This window comes from Denticeps clupeoides, chromosome 4 (assembly GCF_900700375.1).
Source record: "Denticeps clupeoides chromosome 4, fDenClu1.1, whole genome shotgun sequence".
Taxonomy (NCBI): Eukaryota; Metazoa; Chordata; class Actinopteri; order Clupeiformes; family Denticipitidae; genus Denticeps; species Denticeps clupeoides.
The window spans coordinates 31,957,756-31,981,227 of NC_041710.1; the positions used below are offsets into that span (position 1 = coordinate 31,957,756).

General features: G+C 42.9%; 1 protein-coding gene across 1 annotated transcript in view; it reads left to right on the forward strand.

The window, feature by feature from the left end:
* Window positions 1–1,051: 1,051 nt before the first annotated feature.
* The window catches only part of hhip (hedgehog interacting protein), a 31,790-nt gene continuing 9,369 nt past the window's right edge, over window positions 1,052–23,472 (forward strand). The window contains exons 1-10 of the mRNA XM_028977395.1: window positions 1,052–1,303; window positions 2,830–3,004; window positions 11,841–11,985; window positions 13,224–13,425; window positions 17,489–17,640; window positions 18,799–18,972; window positions 19,148–19,291; window positions 20,404–20,525; window positions 20,948–21,071; window positions 23,233–23,363. Of these exons, the coding sequence (XP_028833228.1) occupies window positions 1,052–1,303; window positions 2,830–3,004; window positions 11,841–11,985; window positions 13,224–13,425; window positions 17,489–17,640; window positions 18,799–18,972; window positions 19,148–19,291; window positions 20,404–20,525; window positions 20,948–21,071; window positions 23,233–23,363 (1,621 nt within the window). The remainder of the gene's footprint in view (window positions 1,304–2,829; window positions 3,005–11,840; window positions 11,986–13,223; window positions 13,426–17,488; window positions 17,641–18,798; window positions 18,973–19,147; window positions 19,292–20,403; window positions 20,526–20,947; window positions 21,072–23,232; window positions 23,364–23,472) is intronic.

The window sequence follows — 23,472 nt, forward strand, 5'->3', positions numbered from 1 at the left end:
AAGCTCCAGTGGGACCTGTTGTTCGCTTTACTGTTAGCCTGGAGCCGATGCGCCAGCACTCACAGCTGCTTCCCACATGTTCCTCGTGCCACCGCACGCTGATCCCAGACCTGTCAATATGTTCTCATCTACAGAAGAGGCCGCAGAGAGACAACAGGAAAAAAGTTCGTTCCGGCCAGCACACAGGATTCCGTCCGCTGCTAATCGCAGGAGATAAGACCACTGAACCTTGGTCAGCAGCAGACCCCCAAAGAAGAACAGGTGTGGCAATTCTGCCTGTTTGTTTTAATGGCCAGGGACATTCCCTCATGGGCCAGCAGTCTTCCAGTCTTTCAGAAGATGAGAGAATGGAAGGGTCCTTGCCCCGCAGCTGGCCCGCTCTTATCTGGATGGCCTGCGAGGAGCGGGAACACCATGCAATCTCACATCTGAGACGGCCAGTCAGCGCTGCAGCGTGGCTTGTTTCAATCAAGCTGGCCAGACCCTCATCGAAGCCATGATCTGAACTTTAAGGTCTTCATTAGGATGTAATTAGACAAAAAAATTCTATACACACACACACACAACCACAAAATGGTGCAATAAATTAAAACACAGAATGATTTATTAAAAACGAATACTATTAACATTATGTTTTGGAAACCTGCAGAAAAGCAGAAACATAATTTAATCTGTGGCATTAGTAGAATATATGACAATATTGATGAAGTGCTCTGAAAACCAAAGGAAATGAAGCACACACGCGCGCACGCACACAGGTAACGCCTCCGACCCGGGTCAGCAGATGACGCGCCTACGTCACCACGTTCGCTGCGTTTCTCGCGCGCTGGTTAAAAAGAAGCGGGGACGCGCCGCGAGAAACATGTGAGCGGCCAGCGCACCTACCGCACCACGGCACTCCCACGGACTTTATGGGTCAACCCTCACCAGGCAGCCGGTTCTCACGTTAAATGCACGATTTACTGTACACACCTTTTATTAAAAGCTGACCTGTTCTCGGTAGGCGTTCGGCGGCGTTTGTTTTGTTGTTTTTTTTTTTTTTTTGTCCACCATGAACCACGTGAAGTTCGCGCTCCTCCTGGCGCTGGCGGCCGGCGTGTGGGAGTGCGGAGCCGCCGCGAGTTCCGCGCCGCGACGGAGGCGATGTCACGACGGCAGCCCGCCCAGGCGCCTGAAGAAGAGGGACAGGCGGCAGGACGGCGACGGCGACGGCGAGCTCTGCTCCAGGCTCTACCCACGCGTGTCCTGCTGCCCCACCCGCCGAGCGGCGCTGCACATCCTCCCACGGCGACCGGCGGCCCAGGTAAACCGCGCTCGTCACAGGCCGACACGCGGCGTGTTTTACAAGTGGCAAAAAATACAAAATTCTCACGTAAACAGCGCGTCGACGTGGGGGACTGGCTGGCATCACGCTTTGTTTTGCGACAAAAAAAAAGCCACATTGCGTTACTTAATTTGCTCAAGTCGTGCGAATGGACCTGGGAATTGGGGGGGGGGGGGGGAATGAAGAGAGAAAGAAAGAGAAGGAGAGCGAGGAGTCGACTTCTCCTCCTCCCCACCACACCGGCCACACACGGAGCCTTTTGCTCATGGCAGAAGAATAACAGCACCACCATTGTGTTTGTTGGTTTCGCTAATGGGAGAAGCCCGGAGAACATCATTCAGTCCCTGGGAGCGAATTCTGTCCACCGGCCGACCCCCCTCTCCCACAATAACACCTATTCCCGGGGGGGGGGGCAAAAGCGCGCGGGTTAAGCCGTTTAACACTCGAGTGGGGCGGCCACTAAGATTTATTGCCCCGGCTCCCCCCCTTCCTGGTCATTAAAAAGCAAGTACCCGGGAGAAAAGGGATGAAAATAATGGAGAGAAGCAGAGAAAGTGATTACAGCGCTTGGGGGGGGGGAATGCAGATTTACAGTAGATATGTCGACCTCCCATGATGACTTCCTTTCATCCATCCCTGAAGGCAGTAAAGAGTGTGTCTTTTGTGACTGTGTGTGTGTGTGTGTGTGCACCTGCAGGCTTTTAGTGTATTGGCTTAATGAATTTGCTCGCTTCTCAAAATGTTGATCATCAAATATCATCAAATCTCCAAACCTCATACAGTACAGGAATTCTTCTTATTTTTTTTGCCTCTTTTTTTGAACAAACACACCGTGAATGTCGTCTTGCTCAGAGGACCCTGGAGCCAAGCCCAGCAACATATACGTGAAGTACACGGCCGAGAAGGCCCATCAGCTCTACTGGCACTTTACCGCCATGTAGGGACGCGCTCACCTGTCATCTTCCCATCTTTTTTCTGGCCGCGAGCAGCGCCAAGTGCCTTAATGCGTATTTGCGATAACACCCACCGTGCCTCTCGAACCCTGAGCATCACCGTCGGGGCTCTGGAGTGACGGCCGCCCTCCCCTCTCGCCTGCTAATATGTTGATAGCAGAGTTGGGGAGCAGCGCGCCTCTCTATCTGAAGATGGATGTTTAGACGCGGACCTCACACAGTGCCGATGGCGAGCGCCGACAGGCCCGGCAGCCGCCGCATAACTCATGTCTGTGGATAGATGGGCCAGGGCAGATTACATTGTTGTTTTATTGCAGCTAATTTGCTGCATAAATAATCTTGTTGCATAATGAATCGGCCGTTTACTTTTTGCCCGGTGACCAGAGTACAGTTTGCAGTATGCGTAGTCGATTCTCTACGCCTTCGTCCCATCACAAGTCCGATTAAGTCTCATAAACAAGTAGTAAAATCCAGACGTACAAAGCGAAACCGTTGTTTTTTTTTTATTTTTGTCTAATGGATTTTTGTTTTGGTTGGGACTCCTCTGGTCAGGTCCTCTCCACCAACAACACGGAGTGCTCTCGCCTGCTGGAGGAGCTGCGGTGCGCCCGATGCTCGCCCAATGCCCAGGTTTTGTACCGCTCGCCCGCCCGCGAGCCAGACCTGCCCCGGCTCTGCCACGACTACTGCAGGGAGTTCTACTACACCTGCAGAGGCCACGTACCAGGTAGAGCCACGCCTTCCCCCCTCTTCCTCGCCCATCTCTCACTCAGACATGCACGCAGAGGTAGATTACAGATTGTATATTTATAATAAAAAAAAGCCTCATAAAAGTGATCAGGACCCATACAATCCATACTTTTTAGTAATTTGATAGTAACAGGATTATATATTGGCAGCACAGGGGCGTGGCGGTTAGCAATATGGCCTCCGAGGTGGTGAGTTTGAATGCCGGCTTTCCCCCGTGTTGGGGCGGCGAGTCTCTGCGCACGTTGATGGTCTCCGGCAGCCATGACTCTAGAATGGGAATTGAAGCGGTTATGGATACAGAGTGAGTGAGTGAGTGACAGAACGTAACTTTTGCAGGATAGTTTTATAAATGTATTACGTCTGATGAGAGTGTTGTGTAATTCTCACTGGAACAGGTTGTCCCCGGCAATTTTTCACTTTTTACTCTTCCCCGCCTGAAAATATCACAATTTTACGTTGCAATTAAAAAAAAAAAAAAGTTTCTGCAAGATAAAGCAGTTCCGGCTTGTCCTCACAGAAGGAGCTCTTGGTCTGCTCTTTTCAACCGTGGGGTTAGTGGCAGCTTAGTGGCAGAAGGTGCTGAGCACATCTCCAACCTCACAGGCTCATCAATCTGCAAATATTTGTGGCCCTTTGATAGTTTTACAGGGTATTTGGTGAGGATTTTTATAAACAGCCTAGTTTGATTTAGCTGGCTGCAGAGCTGGCTCATTCACAATATTAAAGACAGATCAAATAATTCTGGGCCCTGTAAACCATGAGGCATAGTATAATACTCCTGATTCAGCACTTTGCAGCATTTGTATGAAAATCAAAAACATCCAGCTGTCGAATGTTCTTATTTAACCTTCATATGGAGAAAAAAAATAATTCCACATCAATTGAGAATTATGACGGGGGTCTTTTTGATCTGGGGGGTAAATGTTGAAATGTTTAGTTCTAGAAATTCTTGAATATTCAGACACATTTAGACATGCAAACATTGCAATTGGTTGTAAGAAAGGAAAAAAAATATTTATTCCAGTCTTCCAATGTCTCTTATCTAATTAATAACCTGTTAGTGTGATACAGAGGAATAGTTAATAAATGGTAATTTTTTAAACATTGTACAGTGATCGCTCTAGCTAGTAAACATGACAAGAACAAGTGAGCCAGCAGTTTTTGCCTTGCGCATTAGAGTTTACTGGCACCCCCCATTTACATTTACATCATTTATCAGACGCCCTTATCCAGGGCGACTTACAATCAGTAGTTACAGGGACAGTCCCCCCCTGCAGCAATTTTAGGGTTAAGTGTCTTGCTCAGGGACACAATGGTAGTAAGTGGGATTTGAACCTGGGTCTTCTGGTTCATAGGCGAGTGTCTTACCCACTAGGCTACCACCGCCTCAAGCTGGGGTGCAACAGGTGTGGAAAATGTATGGACTCAGATTTGTGCCAAAAAAATAAGATGTAAAACAAGAGGTTGGATTTTTTTCAGTCTTTTCAGTCACGCCCTTTTATGTTTACTCTGCCTGAGGATTTGGTTCCAGTTCTAGCACAAGTCTCTCGTGAGAGCTGGGCTTCGCCTCATTTGGATGATATCTACGCGTCCCACAGTCTGCAAAAGACATACAGCATCCTCTAGGATCCATCACATCTGGCCCATCAGCTGTTTTAACTAATGCCCTCTGGTGAACATTTATAGGTCCATCATGTTTTTTCCCCAAAAGCTATCACCACACTGAACTTAGTTTAGTTCCATCAAATGCAACATCTCTTTATCGAAAAGAAAATCCACCCCGCCCCACACATCCACCGTGCTACTGCTACTGTATGTGTTTTAATTTCTTAAATGTAACCCAGTTATGAGTGCAGAAAAATTTTATTGTACAATGACAATGAAGAAATCTAAATTATAATTATTAGTTTTAACATATGGATCACATCATAATCAGTTTATTTGAGATACTTACAATTGATTAATTGTGCAGTTAATTGAATGCACAAAACTCCATCTGTGATTGCTAATGGCTGCTGGCTAGAGCTGAAGGATATATCAGATCAAAACCAAACTGAAATCGGATGAATGCGATTTTATAAATCGATTATTTTGCAACCACGTGCCACCCCTTGAGTCCAGTTACATTGCACCGATGACCCTGTGTGATAGTCATGCTCACCAGTCTGATGTGTCTCATTTTAAAGCCACACCTACTTAAACACAAGCATGGGCGTGCGCTCTCAAGTCGTGGTATGCTAGTTACAGCACAGTTTAAATTTCAACGTATGCTACATGTTTTACTACACTTTATTGTGTAGCACAAAGCACTTTATTCACTTTACGCAACTTAGCCTTCTGTGACTTATTTATTGCTGCTGCACCACTTTGTTTTCTATGTCTTCTATGTATCACGTCCTATATTCTGTCTACGTGGGAGGAGTTTTCAAGTAAGAATTTCATTGTGCTCTGTACGCTGTACTTTGTACATATGACAATAAACTTAAACCTCAAACGTAATACACATAATTAAATCGCGATATTTGCCAAATAAATTGAGATTAGATTTTTGTTCAACCCTAGTGCCTTTATTTCAGGAGCTCCTCTATCAGACGAGATTATAGGAAACAGTGACCTAATATACAGGTCCTTCTAAAAAAGTTTGCATATTGTGATAGTTCATTATTTCCTGTAATGTACTGATAAACATTAGATTTTCATATATTTTAGATTAATTACACACAACTGAAGGTAGTTCAAGACTTATAGTTTTAATATTGATGATTTTGGCATACAGCTCATGAAAAAAAAAAAGTGTTTTTAATACAAAAAAAGTCAACCTTCAAATAATCATGTTCAGTTATGCACTCAATACTTGGTCGGGAATCCTTTTGCAGAAATGACTACTTCAATGCGGCGTGGCATGGAGGCAATCAGCCTGTGGCACTGCTGAGGAGTTATGGAGGCCCAGGATGCTTTAATAGCGGCCTTAAGCTCATCCAGAGTTTTGGGTCTTGCGTCTCTCAACTTTCTCTTCACAATATCCCACAGATTCTCTATGGGCTTCAGGTCAGGACAGTTGGCAGGCCAATTGAGCACAGTAATACAATGCTCAGTAAACCATTTACCAGTGGTTTTGGCACTGTGAGCAGGTGCCAGGTCATGCTGAAAAATGAAATCTTCACCTCCATAAAGCTTTTCAGCAGATGGAAGCATGAAGTGCTCCAAAATCTCCTGATAGCTAGCTGCATTGACCCTGCTCTTGATAAAACACAGTGGACCAGCAGCTGACATGGCACACCACTGACTGTGGGTACTTGACACTGGACTTCAGGCATTTTGGCATATCCCTCTGCCCAGTATTCCTCCAGATTCTGGCACCTTGATTTCTGAATGACATGCAATGACATTTGCTTTCATTTCTCTGTAGACCAGGTCAGGCGTTTCTGCCGCTGTTTCTGGTTCAAAAGTGGCTTGACCTGGGGAATGCGGCACCTGTAGCCCATTTCCTGCACACGCCTGTGCACGGTGGCTCTGGATGTTTCTACTCCAGACTCAGTCCACTGCTTCCGCAGGTCCCCCAAGGTCTGGAATCGGTCCTTCTCCACAATCTTCCTCAGGGTCCGGTCACCTCTTCTCCTTGTGCAGTGTTTTCATGGCTGCACACAGCTCACCAAGGGTGATTGGTTAAAAGCAGAGGACAAATTTGACTGTGTGCGCCGTGCTGCAGTGTATATAAGTCACTTCACTTTTCACTTTAATACAACTGATATTAGAAACACAAGTATGCTTTAATTAGCACAAATTAATACAGTCAACAAGCCCAATTAATACAGGCAACAATGTGGGGTTTCTGAAAGGAACTCATTGTAAAGCTCAACAAGAAATCATTTTAAATAGTAGTGATTTCAGTTTTGGTCCTAAAGACGAGGAGGTGTAGTTTCATCCTGCAGCCTCCCCTGTCTGCGGCCAAGCTGAAGGTCTTGTCCTATCAGTGCATCCGTGAGAGATTACATCAGAGAGGATGCGCAAGCTGTTTACTTAGATCGAATGCAGCACATATGCGGCCACCCCGAATCAAACAAACACTTACACACACATTCCAGAACAGCCACCACACTTCTGTGTTTTTCCTGACTACAGCGAGGGATCGTAGAATCACATACAAGCCACTCTTGGCTTCGAGTTTGAGCAGCAGTGGGGAGAGGACTTCAGCTGCAGTAAGTGGGCTGACCGCAGCTAAGTGTCTGCGATGAAGAAAAGAGGAACAGGTTCCAAAGTCTGAGGAGCGTACCCCTCCTTCCCCTGCACCCACTCCTCCCAAATCAGCATATGTGGTGACGAATCACACATTTATTTTTCTACAAAGGTTGTGTGTATGTAAAACTTGAAGTGCATCAAGATGTCAAGTACTGTGGGTGGCCACCCAGGTTGCTTTGGAAGATAACCAGATGGAAGTATAACTCTGCTGCTAGTGGACAGGACTACCTCTGCCTGTCTGTTTCTCACTCTCAGACAGTTATGCGAAAGCAGTGGCTTTATACAGAACCTACTCATTTAATGTTTTTATATATATATATATATGAAAGAGAGAGGATACATATTTCTTTGTCATAAATAATCACTGAGCCGTGTGGGATTAGCTGCTGAAGTAGCATGTTCGCTGATCATTCTTAAAGAATTCTCTGAACAATGTGAATTTTCTGCTAAATGTATGGTTCAAGACATCCCACTCTGCCACAAATGTAAAAAAAATTAGGATTAACAAAATATCAGAACATAAAAATATTATCCTTTTCAAACAACTTATTTGACTTATTCAATTTTTACTTAAGCAGCCCAAAGTATATTAAACAAATTATTTAATTAACTATCATTTGGTGTAAATACTCTAAGTATACTCTAATTATCTTACAGTAACATAGCAGTAGTAGCATTATTACAACTAAGCACTATATTACTACATCAGAGATGCTGTTTGGAGGGAGGAAGAGGAGGAAAGGTAGCAGCGATGAGACCGACTGCTCCAAATCAGCTCAAGTTCCGTTCTGACATTACTTGACATTACTTGAGAATGACATTCTTACGTTAATTTAAATAATGTATCTTGCAATCTTGAAAACACCGATAGCCCTCAACCCACGTACATAAAAATTCTGTAACGTTCTGTAACGTAATCATGGCAAAGCATTTTTGTAGATCATGTATGCCCAAGGCACCAAACAGGCTAGGACCCTCGGCTATTGTTCGATAGCCATTTTGCTGCAGATTGTAACAGATGTCAAATGTTATGTGGTGGGCGGAGCCATCAGCCTGTACTTGTGTGATTTACTTTGGTTGAGTTATATGCCGAGCTAGGACTGTAAGGAACGTGTGACCTCTATCATGTTTAATGTGCAAACCTTCAGTCATTCAACCGGGCATAGTAAGGTTGATATACCGTGTTTTTCCTTCACGGTTTGCCTCCTTCTCTCCATATCACATGGTAGTGGTAGTAGCTTAGCGGGTAACACGCTCACATATGAACCAGAAGACCCAGGTTCAAATCCCACTTACTTAGGGTTAAGACACTTAACCCTAAGTTGCTCCAGGGGGACTGTCCCTGTCCCTGTAACTACTGAATGTAAGTCGCTCTGGATAAGGGCGTCTGATAAATGCTATAAATGTAAATGAAGGGTCAATATCTGGGAAATCTGTATAAAATCCTTGGGAATCATAATAATGTGAATGTAAAATTAAGTCTGTTTTTCTACATAATATGAACCTCAGGTATAGACATTGTATATAGATCTATTTAATTGACCTACCCAAGTGTCCCCAACACCTTACCTTGTCCCAGACATAGTAAATGTGATGACTGACAATACTATAACAGAGCCCCACTAGCCAGTACAGTTACACTGACAAACCTAATCTTATCAATGTGAATAACCCATGCCTTTTAGGGAAAAAATTCTACCCTCAAAGGTTCATCATATACAGCTGAATAAAATAGGCTATTGTGTCTGACATAACATTATGTCTGACTTAAAAACTACATTTAACCTGTGGGGGTGCAGCTGAGATGATCTATGCTGAATAGTTTTTCAAGGAAAAATAAACTACAGAAAGCTGTGACGCAGCAGAAAGACCTGGCTGGAATTTGCTTGTATTGATTGCGCTACACGCTGAATGCGGTGACGCACGGCAGAAGCTGCTCATTACGCCGGCACTTTCTGTCTAGGCTAAAGAATGTGGTAGGTCAGTCCATATATGGTTGTCATCCCTAGACTGTGTAGAACTTTGTAAATCATATTAAAATCATATTTTATGCATGGTGTAGTGCATGATTTTGATTATTTCTCACCCGGTTACATAACATTATTATTGTTTGCTGTGTGAAGAGTGCCAGAACGCAAAAATTTGAGCCCTGGACCGTGGAATCGTCTAAGGCAGCTGTGGTTCTGCTTAAGATGTGTCAATAATAGTGAGTGAAGCAAAGCGGTAGGATTGTTTGGGCCACGGTTGCCATTGTCCCTTCTTGTATACTTTACGTTTCACCTTGAAGATCATTTTGTGGTGTTTTATTGTATTGTTAAGGTAACTATGAAAAGTCTAGTCTCGAACATTTGGACTCAAAAAAAAAAGTTATGGATAATCACACATACTGTGTTTCCAACATAAATTTGATTGAAAAGTTAGGGGCTAAACCTGTAGGACCAGCAGAACTGACCCAGGAACTGGTGGAATGTGGGTGGTATGACAAACGTTTTTTAGTGCCTGTTTAGATCTATAGGAACACTGTATTAAGTCTATTATTGATGTGTGTCTGTCACAACTGTGTTGGCTGTCTTCCTCCTGTAGTGATTGTCCGGGAAGTGGTTTCAAGATTTCAAGATTTATTAGTCACGTGCGTAGTTATTACATGCAGTGAGTAGTGTGCCACGATTAATCAGAATATTTTTTTTTAAGTGCATGTACAGACATGGACTAGAAAAACGACAACTACTTGGTCATCTAAGTTTAGTATGGCAGCATGTCACACCACAACATGAAAAAAATTGTTCCACTGGCAAAGCCTAAAGGACTGAAACAGGGAAGCATGTTTCTGTGAAAAGTGTAATGAAAAAAGCACATTAGATGCGAAAATATTGCTCGTTTTCATTTCAAGCTTTTGTAATGTTTATATCAAGACGCCTGCTCACTTATACAACTGGACATATTAAAATACATGGAAAGAGATACGCCGCCTCTGACGGTTGTGCCTGAGCCATTAAAAGGAAACAAATAAAATTTAGAGGAAAAAGACAAATGTGGTGTGTTGCATGTATGACCTTGATTGTCACATGACTTTCCAGTGTGCAGTGACGCCTGGTAAAGATTTAAGAAAGAAACACAGACCCTTATATGGCAATATTTTGGCTTCAAACTACATGCAGAATTAAATATGCAATATCACCATGGTAACACGACAAACTTCAGCACCTCAGACAGCACAGGGGAAAAATATGAATGCATGGTAGTGTTGAACTCAGACATTTCCCGGTTTGCCCGAATTTTTATTTTTTTTTAGTACGAATACGCGTGTTGAAGCTGATGTTTATTCAGCCAGACAAGTGTAAAAACCCAGCCGGACATATTCGGGGAAAAGAGGAGAACTGGTCACCCTAACTTAGCAGCGCTATTGCTAACTCTACACAACTTCCTTATCAACTTAGTCAACATACGCAAAACTACATACGCAAAAAAGACTTCAAGAGATGTCAGACTTTGAAACTCTGCTCTAATTGAAGAAACTGATTACGATCTCTGGCTCTGACCAATCAGATGTCAAGGGCCACTTCTGTGGACACGTCCCTTGTTCTAGCTCATGCTGCTAAATAATGTGTTGGCTGCAGAGAGAGTTTCTGTTCACTGATTGAGATGCCGGCGGGGCTTACGTTGGGCGTGTCTCATTGATCAATACTAATAGCAATAAGAGTTGTGTTCACTGGGGATTCCTGTTCTGTTCAGTGAATGTTTAGAATGTCACTTTTAATGAAGCATTTGGACACTGTGTTGGAATGTCAGCTATTTCCACTCACTCACACACAGGGGAATAGGCATAAGGGCTTACCAGTCATGCTATCTGTGTTTTAGTAACTTTTGCCTGTAGGTGTTCATCTTTAGATTCCTTTCGCTTCTGTCATTGTCAATGGTTGGATGGACCATTACATATTTGTAAGAAGATTAAAAATGAGTAATCTGTAACATAAATCATCCATATCATGCCCATTGAGGGCTCTGAGTTGAACAACTTTAATTTCTTAGCTGTATGCAACGAGTAAGTAATGCTTCGCTCACAATTTTCACCAAAAAAATGCGCTTAGTGCACGCATAGTATGTTTAGTTGTGACACGTTACAAATCCAGTCTCAAGTGTGTAAGCACCAGATGCCATGATGGTCATTTCAACGGAATTACAGTGGATCACAGTCATAGAATGCAGGACAACACCAGTCCATCTCTATAGGAGTTTTAATACAAATGCTGAACAGTATCGACACCTGTTGGCATCAAGTTACATGCCAGTGTGGCACAGATTTATACTGAATCTCCTGAGTTCTCCAACGCTTTATGTTCTGTTATGTTCTAGACCGGATCAGCCCACTTTTGGTTTGTGTAGACAGACATTGCGCCAATCAACAAATTGTAGGGTTTTCTCTCACTGAAGCATAGTGTGCTTAAACCAGGCCAGTGTTGACTTAAATTAAGAGCAGAACAGGTGGTGCTAGAACCTCTGCCTCACCCCACTCAATATGTGTGTAGTGTGTGTGTTGTGTGTCTATTTCCAACTTGTATGCCTGTATGTTGCAGAACTCTTCCAGGCTGATGTCAAGGAGTTCTGCCAGTACTACAGCAGAAGAGATGCTGGCCTGTGCTTTCCAGACTTCCAGCAGAAGCAAACGCGAGGTCAGGATTCCAACTATCTGACCGATGAGAAAATAGAAGATATCAACGGGTACATAAGTCTCCTTTTTATTGTTTTGTTTTTTTTTTTTTCTCTCATTTAACTGATTTGATTTAGCCAGTTATTTATATGCTCCTGCTGCCCAGAGCTTAAAGCATCTAGTTGGGTTAGTCCCCCTTTAGCTTTCTGTCCCCTGTTGATTTAAAGTCAGATGTGCCACTTCTGATGACACAATAAAAATGCTTCAACAGCATGTGTCTGCTTAGCCCTTAAGCTCAGACCTTTTGTGCTGCAGAGAAAGGGCAGAGATGGAAAGAGAGAGCGATGAAAAATGAAACAAAGGGGGTACTGAGAAGGAATGGTCTGCCCTGCTTGCTTCACTTTCGAGCCACTACAGACTGTTCGCAGCATAGTTAGCTGAGCAGAAACACATAGGCCTGTGTGCTGCATTTCTTAACAGTCAATGATCCAGGACTACAGCCAGTAGTCCTGCAGAAAGAAATATCCTGCCAGTAGCTCCCCCTCGGCAAAAGATATGTGACCATCTGAGCTGTCCACTGCTTTCTGCTCTACTTCATAACCTGGAAAAAACACCCATGTGTTGTAATGGAATCATTTAATATGCAAAACACTAAACAGCCATAAGGGCAAAAAAAAATCACCAGTGTGGCAACTGTACGAATGTGCACGGTAATTTAGAATGTGACTTTTGGGATCTAATTTTAAAAATGGAGGAGCCCATATTGATGATTATAGGTGGATTGATAACAGTGCACCTGCTGATATGCCTGATTGTTCCTGCTAAATATTGTCCACAAACGTGCCAAACAGGCACAAAACCATCTGATCAGTATTTAACTGCATTATCTACTTTACTTACAAAGTCAAAACCAGCCAATGCAATACTGAGTGCAAAGTCCTCTCTTCCTCTCCTCTCTTCTCATATCAATTCTGTATACCTCCGGTTTCTGTCCTGATTGTAAAACATGTTCACTTTCATAGACGTCTCAGGACTATGTCCCTGACCAAACCAATCATGCCCAAACATCGCTCAATCACATATAGCACCAGTAGCTTTTCTGTGTGCCATAAATGAAAACATTTATGTAATTCACTTTAGCCATTATGGTTGTTTTTTGTTATGGCTGATCAGTATTTTTAAGCACTACTTTACAAAATCTGAATTAATTGAATAACAAATTAAATGTTATCTGCATCATCTAATAAAATGCAAATTGGTGTATCGAAAAATAAATGTATTTTTGATCTTGTTTCATTTCACTGTCCAGAAAGCACAAGCACAACTGCTACTGTGTACAGGAAGTTCTCAACAGCCTTCGACATCCGGTTGGGGTAGTGCACTGTGGAGATGGCTCACATCGCCTCTTCATCCTGGAGAAAGAGGGCCTGGTCTGGATTCTCACTCATCAGATGGAACTCCTCAAAGAGCCATTTCTTGATATCCACAAGCTAGTTCAGAATGGCATGAAGGTACAGCCAACAAACATACACAATTATGTTCTCTGAGCAGCAATACAATATTTATATTATAATAATAACGTTGATTTTTTTATTTAGCCCAATCTCACAAGCAGTATGTCACAATGGGCTTTGGCATGCCATACTGTTGACACCCCCACACCCCCTTCACTCTTTCTGCGCAACATGGGAAAACCTCTAAAACTCTCATAGAGAATAAAAAAGGACGATGCTCTGGGAAAGGGGTGAATGAGAAAGGGACCCTCTTCCAGGGTAGAGTGAGGGTGCAATAGGTATCAGAGCAGGGTTGTTATTGTGTTGTGCAGACACCATTATGATACCAAATACCATTATGCTACCAAACGTTTAGATTCTGGCACCCACCATTCTGCCCAATCATAAAGCAGCACATAGGGCAGTGGAAGCATAGCGGGTAAGGAAGCGTGCTCATTATCGGAAGGTGCCACTGAGTTGCCACTGAGCACTGTACCATCCCTGCGCACTGTCATGGCTGCTCACTGCTCACTAAGGGTGATGGTTAAATGCAGACGACAACATTGCAGACAATGTTTCACAATGACAATCACAATGACAAAATGATCCATTTTGAAATCCCTCTAACTTTGACGCTTATGCTGTTAGGGTGACCGTCTGGTACATCTCATACGTGGTACATCTCTGCAGCAGCTCGGTGTCAGGATCCAGAGTAGCTCAGAGAGAGACAGTTTTAGCTTGGGTGGCTGGGACTGAGAGATTATGGTTAACCTTGCTTGTAGGAGATCGTTCATTAGTTCACAGAGTTGGGAGAAACTAACCATTACAAGTCCAATTCATCTATATATATATATAGCAACAGCCTTTTTAAAATCAAATGTTTTAAAAGAATTATTTTGATGGTCCCTTCCTGGTTCACTTCCTGAGTTACTGGGGGGAATCTTTAATTAGTTTCTGTACTGCACTACTATTTCATTCAATCAAATTTGTCTGGAGCTTTAGTTTCAGTCCCCTGTCCTGCCTGTTGTGGAAATCTCATCTGTTTCTCAGTGTGGCTCAGAAATGTGCCATGTAATTATAGGATTGCCGTCCACACGTCAGCAGCTGTGCAGTTTAGTTGCTCACGTCTATCACCACGGGCAAAATGTCATCCATTGTGCTGACTGCCGGTCCACAACCATGGCAACATCGTTTCCCCCCAGATGGCTTTGTTTACATAGTAAAAGAGGTGGGCACTCTTACAGGAACACTGTACATCAGGCACGGTCCTGCTAGAATAGAGGGCACATTGGGGGGCAGCGGTCCTCTGAGGGGACGTGCCACATCCGGACGCAGGCCTTGTCCAGGAAGCATTCCCCTTCTCTTTGTCCCTTACTGTGATTAGATGTAATTGGTGGCAGATAAAACTTAGATCAATTAGAAGTGTTTGGGGTCCCAGGGGTTTGCTGGTGAGCGGTGTTTACTTGGAGTATCAACAGGACACGGTTCTCCCTGGGACCCCCACAGGTCCCCAAGAGCAAGTGAGGAGGCAGCGATAGCGTCATAATCACCTCTTTTGATTCTAATGTTGTGTGTTTCCTGTGAGTGTTATTCCACCCCCCAGGTGCCAATCAAACTGACAATTCTGCACCATGTAGAGCAGTGGTACCCTCGCGGTTAAGGAAGTGGCCAAGGAAATGGAAGGTCGCAATGTCTGATTTAACTATACAGCTAGGTGCTACTGAGATAGTCTCATCAGTCCATCATTAATGGCATGTTACATGCCTAAGAATTCTGACACACAAACACACACAAATATGCACAAATCCCTCCTGGTTTTTTTTCTACACACATTAATATACTGTACATAATATACATGGCAACCTGACATGATGCGACTGATTCTCTGGACTTTTGAGATCATCTTTTTTTCATCGTTTCTGTCCATATTTGTTTATGGTTTTGACTAGAATCATTGCCAACATCTGTACCGGATGAAGTGCTTTTCGGATCTGTGGAAGGAGCTTGTGCAGCTGCAGCACTAAACTTTTTATTTTTTTTATATGAAGACCAAATTCATCCAACACTTTGTGTACAAGTGTTCCCAGTGTGAAAGTTGTGCTGGTAATGGTTAAATGAAAGCGTGTGTTTTTTATGGGAATGGTCGCAATAAAGACGTGTGTCTTTGGCTATTCTAGTGAAACAAATAGCTCACTGCGTGTTCTGCATGTCTTGCACACATGCGCACACATATACACACCCACACAGCTGTTAGAATATTTCAGCCAAAGCAGCAGGAGGTCTTTCAGTGCTGCTGATAAGAACACTGGCTTTGACAAAATGAGCCCTTCACCCTGTTACAGTCCTCTGGAAACAGACCATTTCAGGAACTGAATCCTTTACCCATATCTACCTGTGCATGTCTACCGTGTGTAAAATTACTTTTTTTTTTTTTGTGAATGATTGAGCTTTGCAATGTGTTTCCCTCCCTATCAGATGGAGAAAGCGCATTAACAGGTGTGTGTGTATTGGGGAATAGCCTGAACCAATGAGGATCAAGGTGCAAAACAACACCCCAGCATCCAAATCTTTGCAGCCTGCTCCAAAAGGCCAGCAGCTGCCCAAAGTGGGTGGGACCAGGACGGAAAATGTTACTTGTTTCTGGCTTCTTCAGAATAAAGCAGATTTTCTCAAGAGATGACCAGCATCTGAACCAGAGAAGTGAGGCAGAAAAAGACACGATGGTCAGAGAAGATCCCAGCATGGGTGAACTGTGAAAATAAATCATTAGTTTAGCAGCAGCTTGGTGGTGGTCAGCGGCTCTGGGGCTGCCCTGCCACCACCTGTGTTTATTTTGGGAAACCAATGATGTGTTGAGCTAAGAAACACATTTTCAGGTTATGTAACCGATCACATATGGGGGACGCTTCACCTATGGCTTGGGTTTTTTTTTTTTTTACCGGAACCACAGGTAATCTCTCTCCGCTTGCATGCCTCACAGCGTCCAAATGGTTTATGAGAGCAGTAACTCTGGACATGATTTTGTTTTTGTGTCATTGGCCACTCAGACTGGGCTTAGCTCAACACAGACCATGTTCAACACAGTTATGATTTATGTTCTTTGACCAGAAGCTGGGGTCTGAGTCGGATGTTAACTGGAGACCACAGGGACACAATGGTAGTGAACCTGTGACTTTGTGATCTTCTGGTTCATAGGCAAGTGTCTTACCCACTAGGCCACCGCCACCCTAGAACCTATTCTGTTCTGTGATTTGATCTCTCCATGTCTCATTACTGTATGACCTTGCTGCCATTTGTCATCTCATCTTGTCCATGCCTTACGTTAAACAGTGAAATTTTATCTGTTATTTATAAAAGGAAAAAAGAGAAAGAACGAGAGCAAGCTCTGATTGTCTTACCCTGGGACTGAAACAATATAGCCACTTATTACAGCAGACTATGAGGTGTGGACCACCAGGGTAGTGACAACTGATGTATCTGCCTGAGGGAGGAATAAAGCTTTACGTACTGCACAAGCAATTTCACTGCTTTTTAAACATGTTGCCAAGACAGTGGGAGCCGGTTACCTACTTCACGTTTACTTTATTTTCACTCTGACCATTCTGCTGTTTTATTCTTTTGGAGGAAGGGTGATGGGGGAGGTGGAGGACTAAAGGTCTCCTGGACATTTTTTTCCTTGTGATGTCTATGAACTGTGAGCGAGCTAATAAATAGTTTGAGCCTCTGTATGTGCCATTCAAGGATATCCCCCAGAGATTACACACACACACACACACACACACACACAAATCATCCACACAATGGAGGCCACCGGGCAGGCCCCAGGGGCCCCACAGGGCCAGACCCCGAAGATAAGAGCATACAACCAGACTTGGATGGGGTGTGTGGAGGGGGTTATGTCAAATGAATTTATTAATGTGTGGAATGCTGTAGTCAAGGATAAATGGATGAAACTAGGGATGTGTGTAGAGGAGGGAGAGAGATGGAGGTGGGATGTGGACTGGATTTGGCAGCATGGCAGAGGAGAACAGGGACATAATTAACTTCTGGATCCTTTGTGTGCGTGTCCCCACACTGACAGGCTGGAGATGAAAGGGGTCTGCTAAGCCTTGCATTCCACCCCAATTACAAGAAGAATGGCAAGCTCTACGTGTCCTACACCACCAACCAGGAGCGCTGGGCTATTGGGCCACACGACCACATACTTCGCGTGGTGGAGTTCACTGTTTCCAGGTAATTACCTCCTCGAGGTAGAGACCCAAGAAACGTTGGAGGCTTTTCAAGCTTTTGAAGAACTCTATGCTTGTCATGTGTTATCTTGATAACTTTCAGGGTAACACATTTGTTTTTTAAGGTAGGATTTGAAGGGCTTTCTCAGTCCTATCACGATTAAGAAACAAACAAGCTGATGTAAATGTTTGTAAAGACTGTTTCCTGATTCAAGTTTACTGATTTGATGTACAATCTGAATTATTGTAGAGCTACACTATATGGACAAAATTATTGGTATGTCTGTCTATAACCTTAAAAAGGATTTTTACCATTGTGTTCATACATAGACTTTAATATGGAGTTTTGCAACTGTTCAGCTCTTCTTGGCAGGCTTCCATAAACAGTGTTTCTGCATAGATTTGTGCTCATTCATTCGTTTATGGGGTCAGGCACCAATGTTGGACTGGCTCGCAATCTCCGTTTCAGTTCCAAAGTACTTCTGTTCCAAAGGTGTTTGGTTTTGAGGTGTTGAGTTGTTGCCAGGCTGTGTGTGAGCCTGGCAAGTTCTTCCACACCAAATATATCCAGCATGGACTGTGCACTGTAGTCAAAAAAGTCCTTCACCAAACCATGTCTCCACAATATTGGAATGATTGATGCCAAACATCAGACTCCTCCATCTAACTGCGTATTTTGTCACTCTTTAGAACACGTTTCCACTGCTTTTACACCACTCCATATAACGCATGGCTTTGGACTTGGTGATGTGAGGCTTGTGTGCATTCCATTCTATTAAACGGCTACCCTTATTATGCTTATATTAGTGCCAGTGGAGTGCTTCAGCAGAGCGGTGGTGACTTTTACACAACAGGGACCTTAACAGTCTTTGACCTCACTCTATGACTTTGCATGGTCTTTGTAGCTTCATTGCTGTGGTTCCAAATTGCATCCACTTGACAATACCGTTTAATCCTACCATCCATCTGATTACAAAGGTGGTGGCTTATCACAGTCACAAATGTAAATAGAGACTACATGGAGACTACATGTAAAATGTATACACCTGTGGGGTAACTGTAAATGGGTCTAACATGTAACATCTAAATTTAATACTTACGATACAATTCTTGTAGTCCATTTAGTGTATAAACAAAGAACAATTGATTGCTGTAATTGCAGGAAAAACCCCAACCAGGTGGACACTAGGACCACACATGTGCTAATGGAGGTGGCAGAGCTCCACAGGAAGCACCTTGGGGGGCAGCTCCTGTTCAGCCCCGATGGATTCCTGTACATCTTTCTGGGTGATGGGATGATTACTCTGGATGACATGGAGGAGATGGATGGTCTCAGGTAAATATGCCTTCATGTTCACATGTTGCTTGCACAGGAACTTGATTGTCTAAAGTGAAGTGTCTATTTGTAGATTTGAGGGGAAAGGTGAAGAAAGTACAATAGCCACACAAGGAGTAAATACTGAAATAACTCAGTCAGTCATACAGAATTTTTGTTTTATTTTGTTATGCAGTGATTTCACTGGCGCTGTTTTGAGGGTGGATGTGGACACAGACTCTTGCATGTCTCCATACTCAATCCCCAAGAACAACCCCTATTTCAACAGCACAAATCAGCCTCCGGAGATCTTTGCACATGGACTACATGACCCAGGGAGGTGAGTGACTTGAGACAGCTTTTAAAAATATGATTCACAGGTTATCCTTCTGAGCTGTGCATTATGGGAATTTTATCATTTGTATTCAATATTCAAATGTGTAATATGGGACAAACTATTCTAAACCAAGAGTTATAGAAGTGAGCATTGAAAGCTATGCAAATACTGATAATCAAACGTGTTGTTAGGCTTCTGTAGCTTTTATAATGACCTTTGCTATTATTTTATGTTGCTAGTATAATTATTGATGCTGAAGGATATATGATCCAAACATTAAAATAATTTAACTAATCTGGAAGTAGTAAATGCAAGGAAAGGAGCTTGCTAAGGACTTCATGAAGTACTGCAAAAAAGGAGAAATAACATTACTCTCTCTCTACACAAAAGCACTGTATTGAAACCCCTCTAATCTGATGTTACCTGGCATAAGGCATGGCACAATAGAGGTTAAAAGGATGAACAGTTTCTAATTTAATAACACCAGTAGATTATTATTGCAGTTACATGTGAATGTTGTATGTAAAAAAAGGTACCAATGTTACAGAAAACCCAAAAAGAAAGACCGGAGAAAAAGATAGAGAAAAGAGAGAAAAAGCCTGAACCAAGCTTCAGAGAGATCACCTGATCCAGGAGAAAAATAGGTAAATAGAAAAGACTCAGAAACTGATGGGAAGATTCCCCTCAGATCCCAATGGGGAAAAAAATTGAAGTCCCTCGTGTCCACGAGACAATTCTTCTTTTATACATTTGACTCCGAGGAAGTTGCCACAGACCAATCAGAATTTGTTGTTTCTGCCCTGTTACACCCCCGCTATCTCCCGTCTTGGGCAGACAAAGAGAGCAGGGGATCCCAAAACAAATGGCATTTCACACCTCTTGCTCTGGGGAAGGCTGCAAAACAAAGCCATAGGACGTCATGGACTTGTGATTTCCCATCTTACAGTACCACCTAATTTTAGTTACAGTTCATTAAAAGGAAGAAAATACAAACTGCTAATGTCTTCCAAACAGCTGAGTAGTAATTACATTGTTTTACAGAAACATAAACTTTAGGAGGAGTGGTTTGTGTTAAATTTCACACCTTGCACACCTTCTGTTTCTTTCCCTCGTAGATGTGCAGTGGACTGGCAGCACACTGACACAGATGGCAGTTTTCTAATCCTATGCACGGACTCCACAGGCAGAAACACGACCAGTGGACGGATTTTGCAGATTGTGAAAGGAAAAGATTATGGTGAGTCAAATATCTTTCCACAGACTTTTCCAAACCTAAATGCTTTGGGATAAAGGATGCTAGCTGGAATGGCAAATGGCACTAATGGAATTAAACTAGAGCAACTGAAAAAAGGATTCTCTTGAAGCTTCTTGCTCGCACAGACTTGATAAGACAATGTGGGTACATGACCATGAATGTTTGTCAGCAACATTGAGTCCTTTCATCAGTATATCATGCCTAAAGCTTATCAATAGTCTTATTTACTCTGATTTTATTATATCAGTGCACTGTACCCTAGTCTGCTCAGACACACATTTTTTGGTTTAATTTGTAAGGTCTTAAAGTGATAAAGATGTACAAGATGTCGAATCTTATAATGATAAATGTTTTCAAGAAAATTGTTTTTCATTATGCCTATTTCTTTGTATTTTTTGTTGTAGAGAACGAACCTTCCATCTTTAACCTGAAGTCTGCTGACAGTTCAACTCCAGTTGGTGGTTTCATCTACAGGGGCTGTCAGTCGAGAAGGCTTTATGGAAACTATGTATTTGGCAAAAGAAATGGGTATGTTTTTTGTTTGTTTTTTTTTTACCTTCTGCCGCATTGCCAAAAGGTGCAAGCTTTACACGTTTTAAGTGTCTTCAACAGAGCTGTTGTGCAGCCACTGACACCATCGGACACTCCTTCTATAGTGCCGTCTGTGCCAACATAAAACCTTTCCTCTATTCCAATCAGGGGAATAAAATTGGGAATGTTTGTAGCCATGTCATTTTTTTATTTCCTTTATTTCAGTATAGTCATAAAACTATGACTATATTTCTATATTTCAGTATAGTCATAAAACTATTGTTTCTGGTTTTAAAAACTGATAATAAAAAAAAAATTAATTATTCTTTGAGGTCACCAACACCTGCATCAGCCATGTGAAAAAGTAATTGCCCCATTAGCAGCTGACTCGATTAATAATCCAAGATTAATTGAAAGTGGGTTACTAGACTAGCCAGACCCTAGGCTGATTGCTGCCTGGCCTGTAGAATGTAGAATTTAAATTAAAAGTCAAGTTCCTTAAAACATAGTCTATACCTCAACCCAAAGACGTTCCATATTATCTGATATTACATATTACAAAAAATATTGAAATGTATAAGTTAACTAAAAGGAAACAAGCCAGTCTCCAAGAATTTAGGACTCTCCTCATATGGGAAATAACAGAAGAACCCTGAAGAACACCTAAAGAACCACAGACCTTTCTCGACTCAGATAAGATGTGAGTTCATGATTGCTCTGGCCAAAACTGGTTTCCACAGGAGAATGGCAAGGTGAAAACCACTGCTCACCATGAAGAACATAACGGCACTTTCAATCTTCTACTTCTACTACTACTGTTAGGGGTTGCTACAGCAGTCTGGCTGTAAAGGCCCATCTAATATTTGCCAAACCCTTGATTACCCCAACCACTTTGGCTTGTAATAGTGTGGGATGCTTGGGAAACTTGTCATAATTGAGGGAAGGATGAATTCTCTATCTGAGAATACAGAGAATGTGGTGGCAGTGGTGTCCGAGCAGTTAAGCAAACGTCCCCATAATCAGAAGGTTGCCATTTCGAATCCCGATTTGCCAATGTGCCGCTGAGCAAAGCACCGTCCCCACACACTGCTGTGCTGTGTTTCAAAATGACAATCGTTTCACTTTCACTTTCATCAGTCCTTCTCTGTAATGGAGATGGGTACTATGATCTGAAGCATAAAAGCAAGGCCACCTTTGAATGGCTTTGAATTTGGAGCAGCCGTGTCAAAGATCTGACATAAACCCCACTGAAATGTTGTGACCTGAAAACACCAGAGCAGAAGACATAATCAAGTTAGTAATTCCAAACATGTGGTACGTGAGCAGGAATGAAATAGAGTACAGAGGTGAGTACTCTAGGCCAGTCCAGGGTCAGGGTTGGAGGAGTCCTTAATGGTGCTGACAGCCCTGCTCCAGCATCTGATATCACTGATTGCATGGAGACTGTTCCCAATAATCTTTTGTGGCGAATTAACAGTCAGCTACAAGCTCAGTCCTGCCTGTTTGAGCCGCCTCAGGATGTACAGCCATTGGTGGGATTGTGTGGTTGTAGCCTGGTGGGTAAGACACTTGCCTATGAACCAGAAGACCACAAAGTCACAGGTTCAAACCCCACTGACTACCATTGTGTCCCTGAGCAAGACACTTAACCCGGAGTATCTCCAGGTGGTCTGTCCCTGTAACTACTGACTGTAAAGGGGCATCTGCTAAATGCCATAAATGCTAATCACCTTGCTGCAGTTGGTATTCCAGGTTAGCCAGTTGTCAATGGGCACAGACCCATGGTCTCCAGTTAATGTATGAGAGCAGTATCACATACATGCCCTTGCCTTCAAGGTGGATGACAGCCAGTGCCATTTGAAAACTTGGTGATAAGGCGGCATGTATTATATTATATTTGTTTGAAGAAACAAAAATAGATGACTTGATTAACACAAACATGGCAACACTTTTTTCCCCAACAATGCATTACATCTCCAATGACAAATTGGATGCTATGCAAAAATAAAAGCAGAATTAAGTGATTTGCAGATCTCATAAATTTTACTATTACTACTTGAAAAAGTTTACTGTGTAGCATCGCCTCAACGGCCTCTAAATATTTGGGAGCTGAAAAGACCAGTTGACATTGGGATTGAGTGTGGTGGTTTTACTGCAGAAATCTCTGGATCCTTCAGAAGGGTGGAGCAGATCAGCCTTGGCAAGAGAAGAGCCTTTGTCTTGGCAGCAGCAGCACCTGTGGCACCAGCCTGGTGGGCCACATCCTGGGCTTTGGAGAAGATGAACTTGGTGAGTAAATTGATACTCACTGTTGTCAGACTTGGATTATTACTTCTTGGTGTATATTAGGGAAATCTTACACTAGGGGACATGACCAGTAGAACCCAAGGTGCCCTTT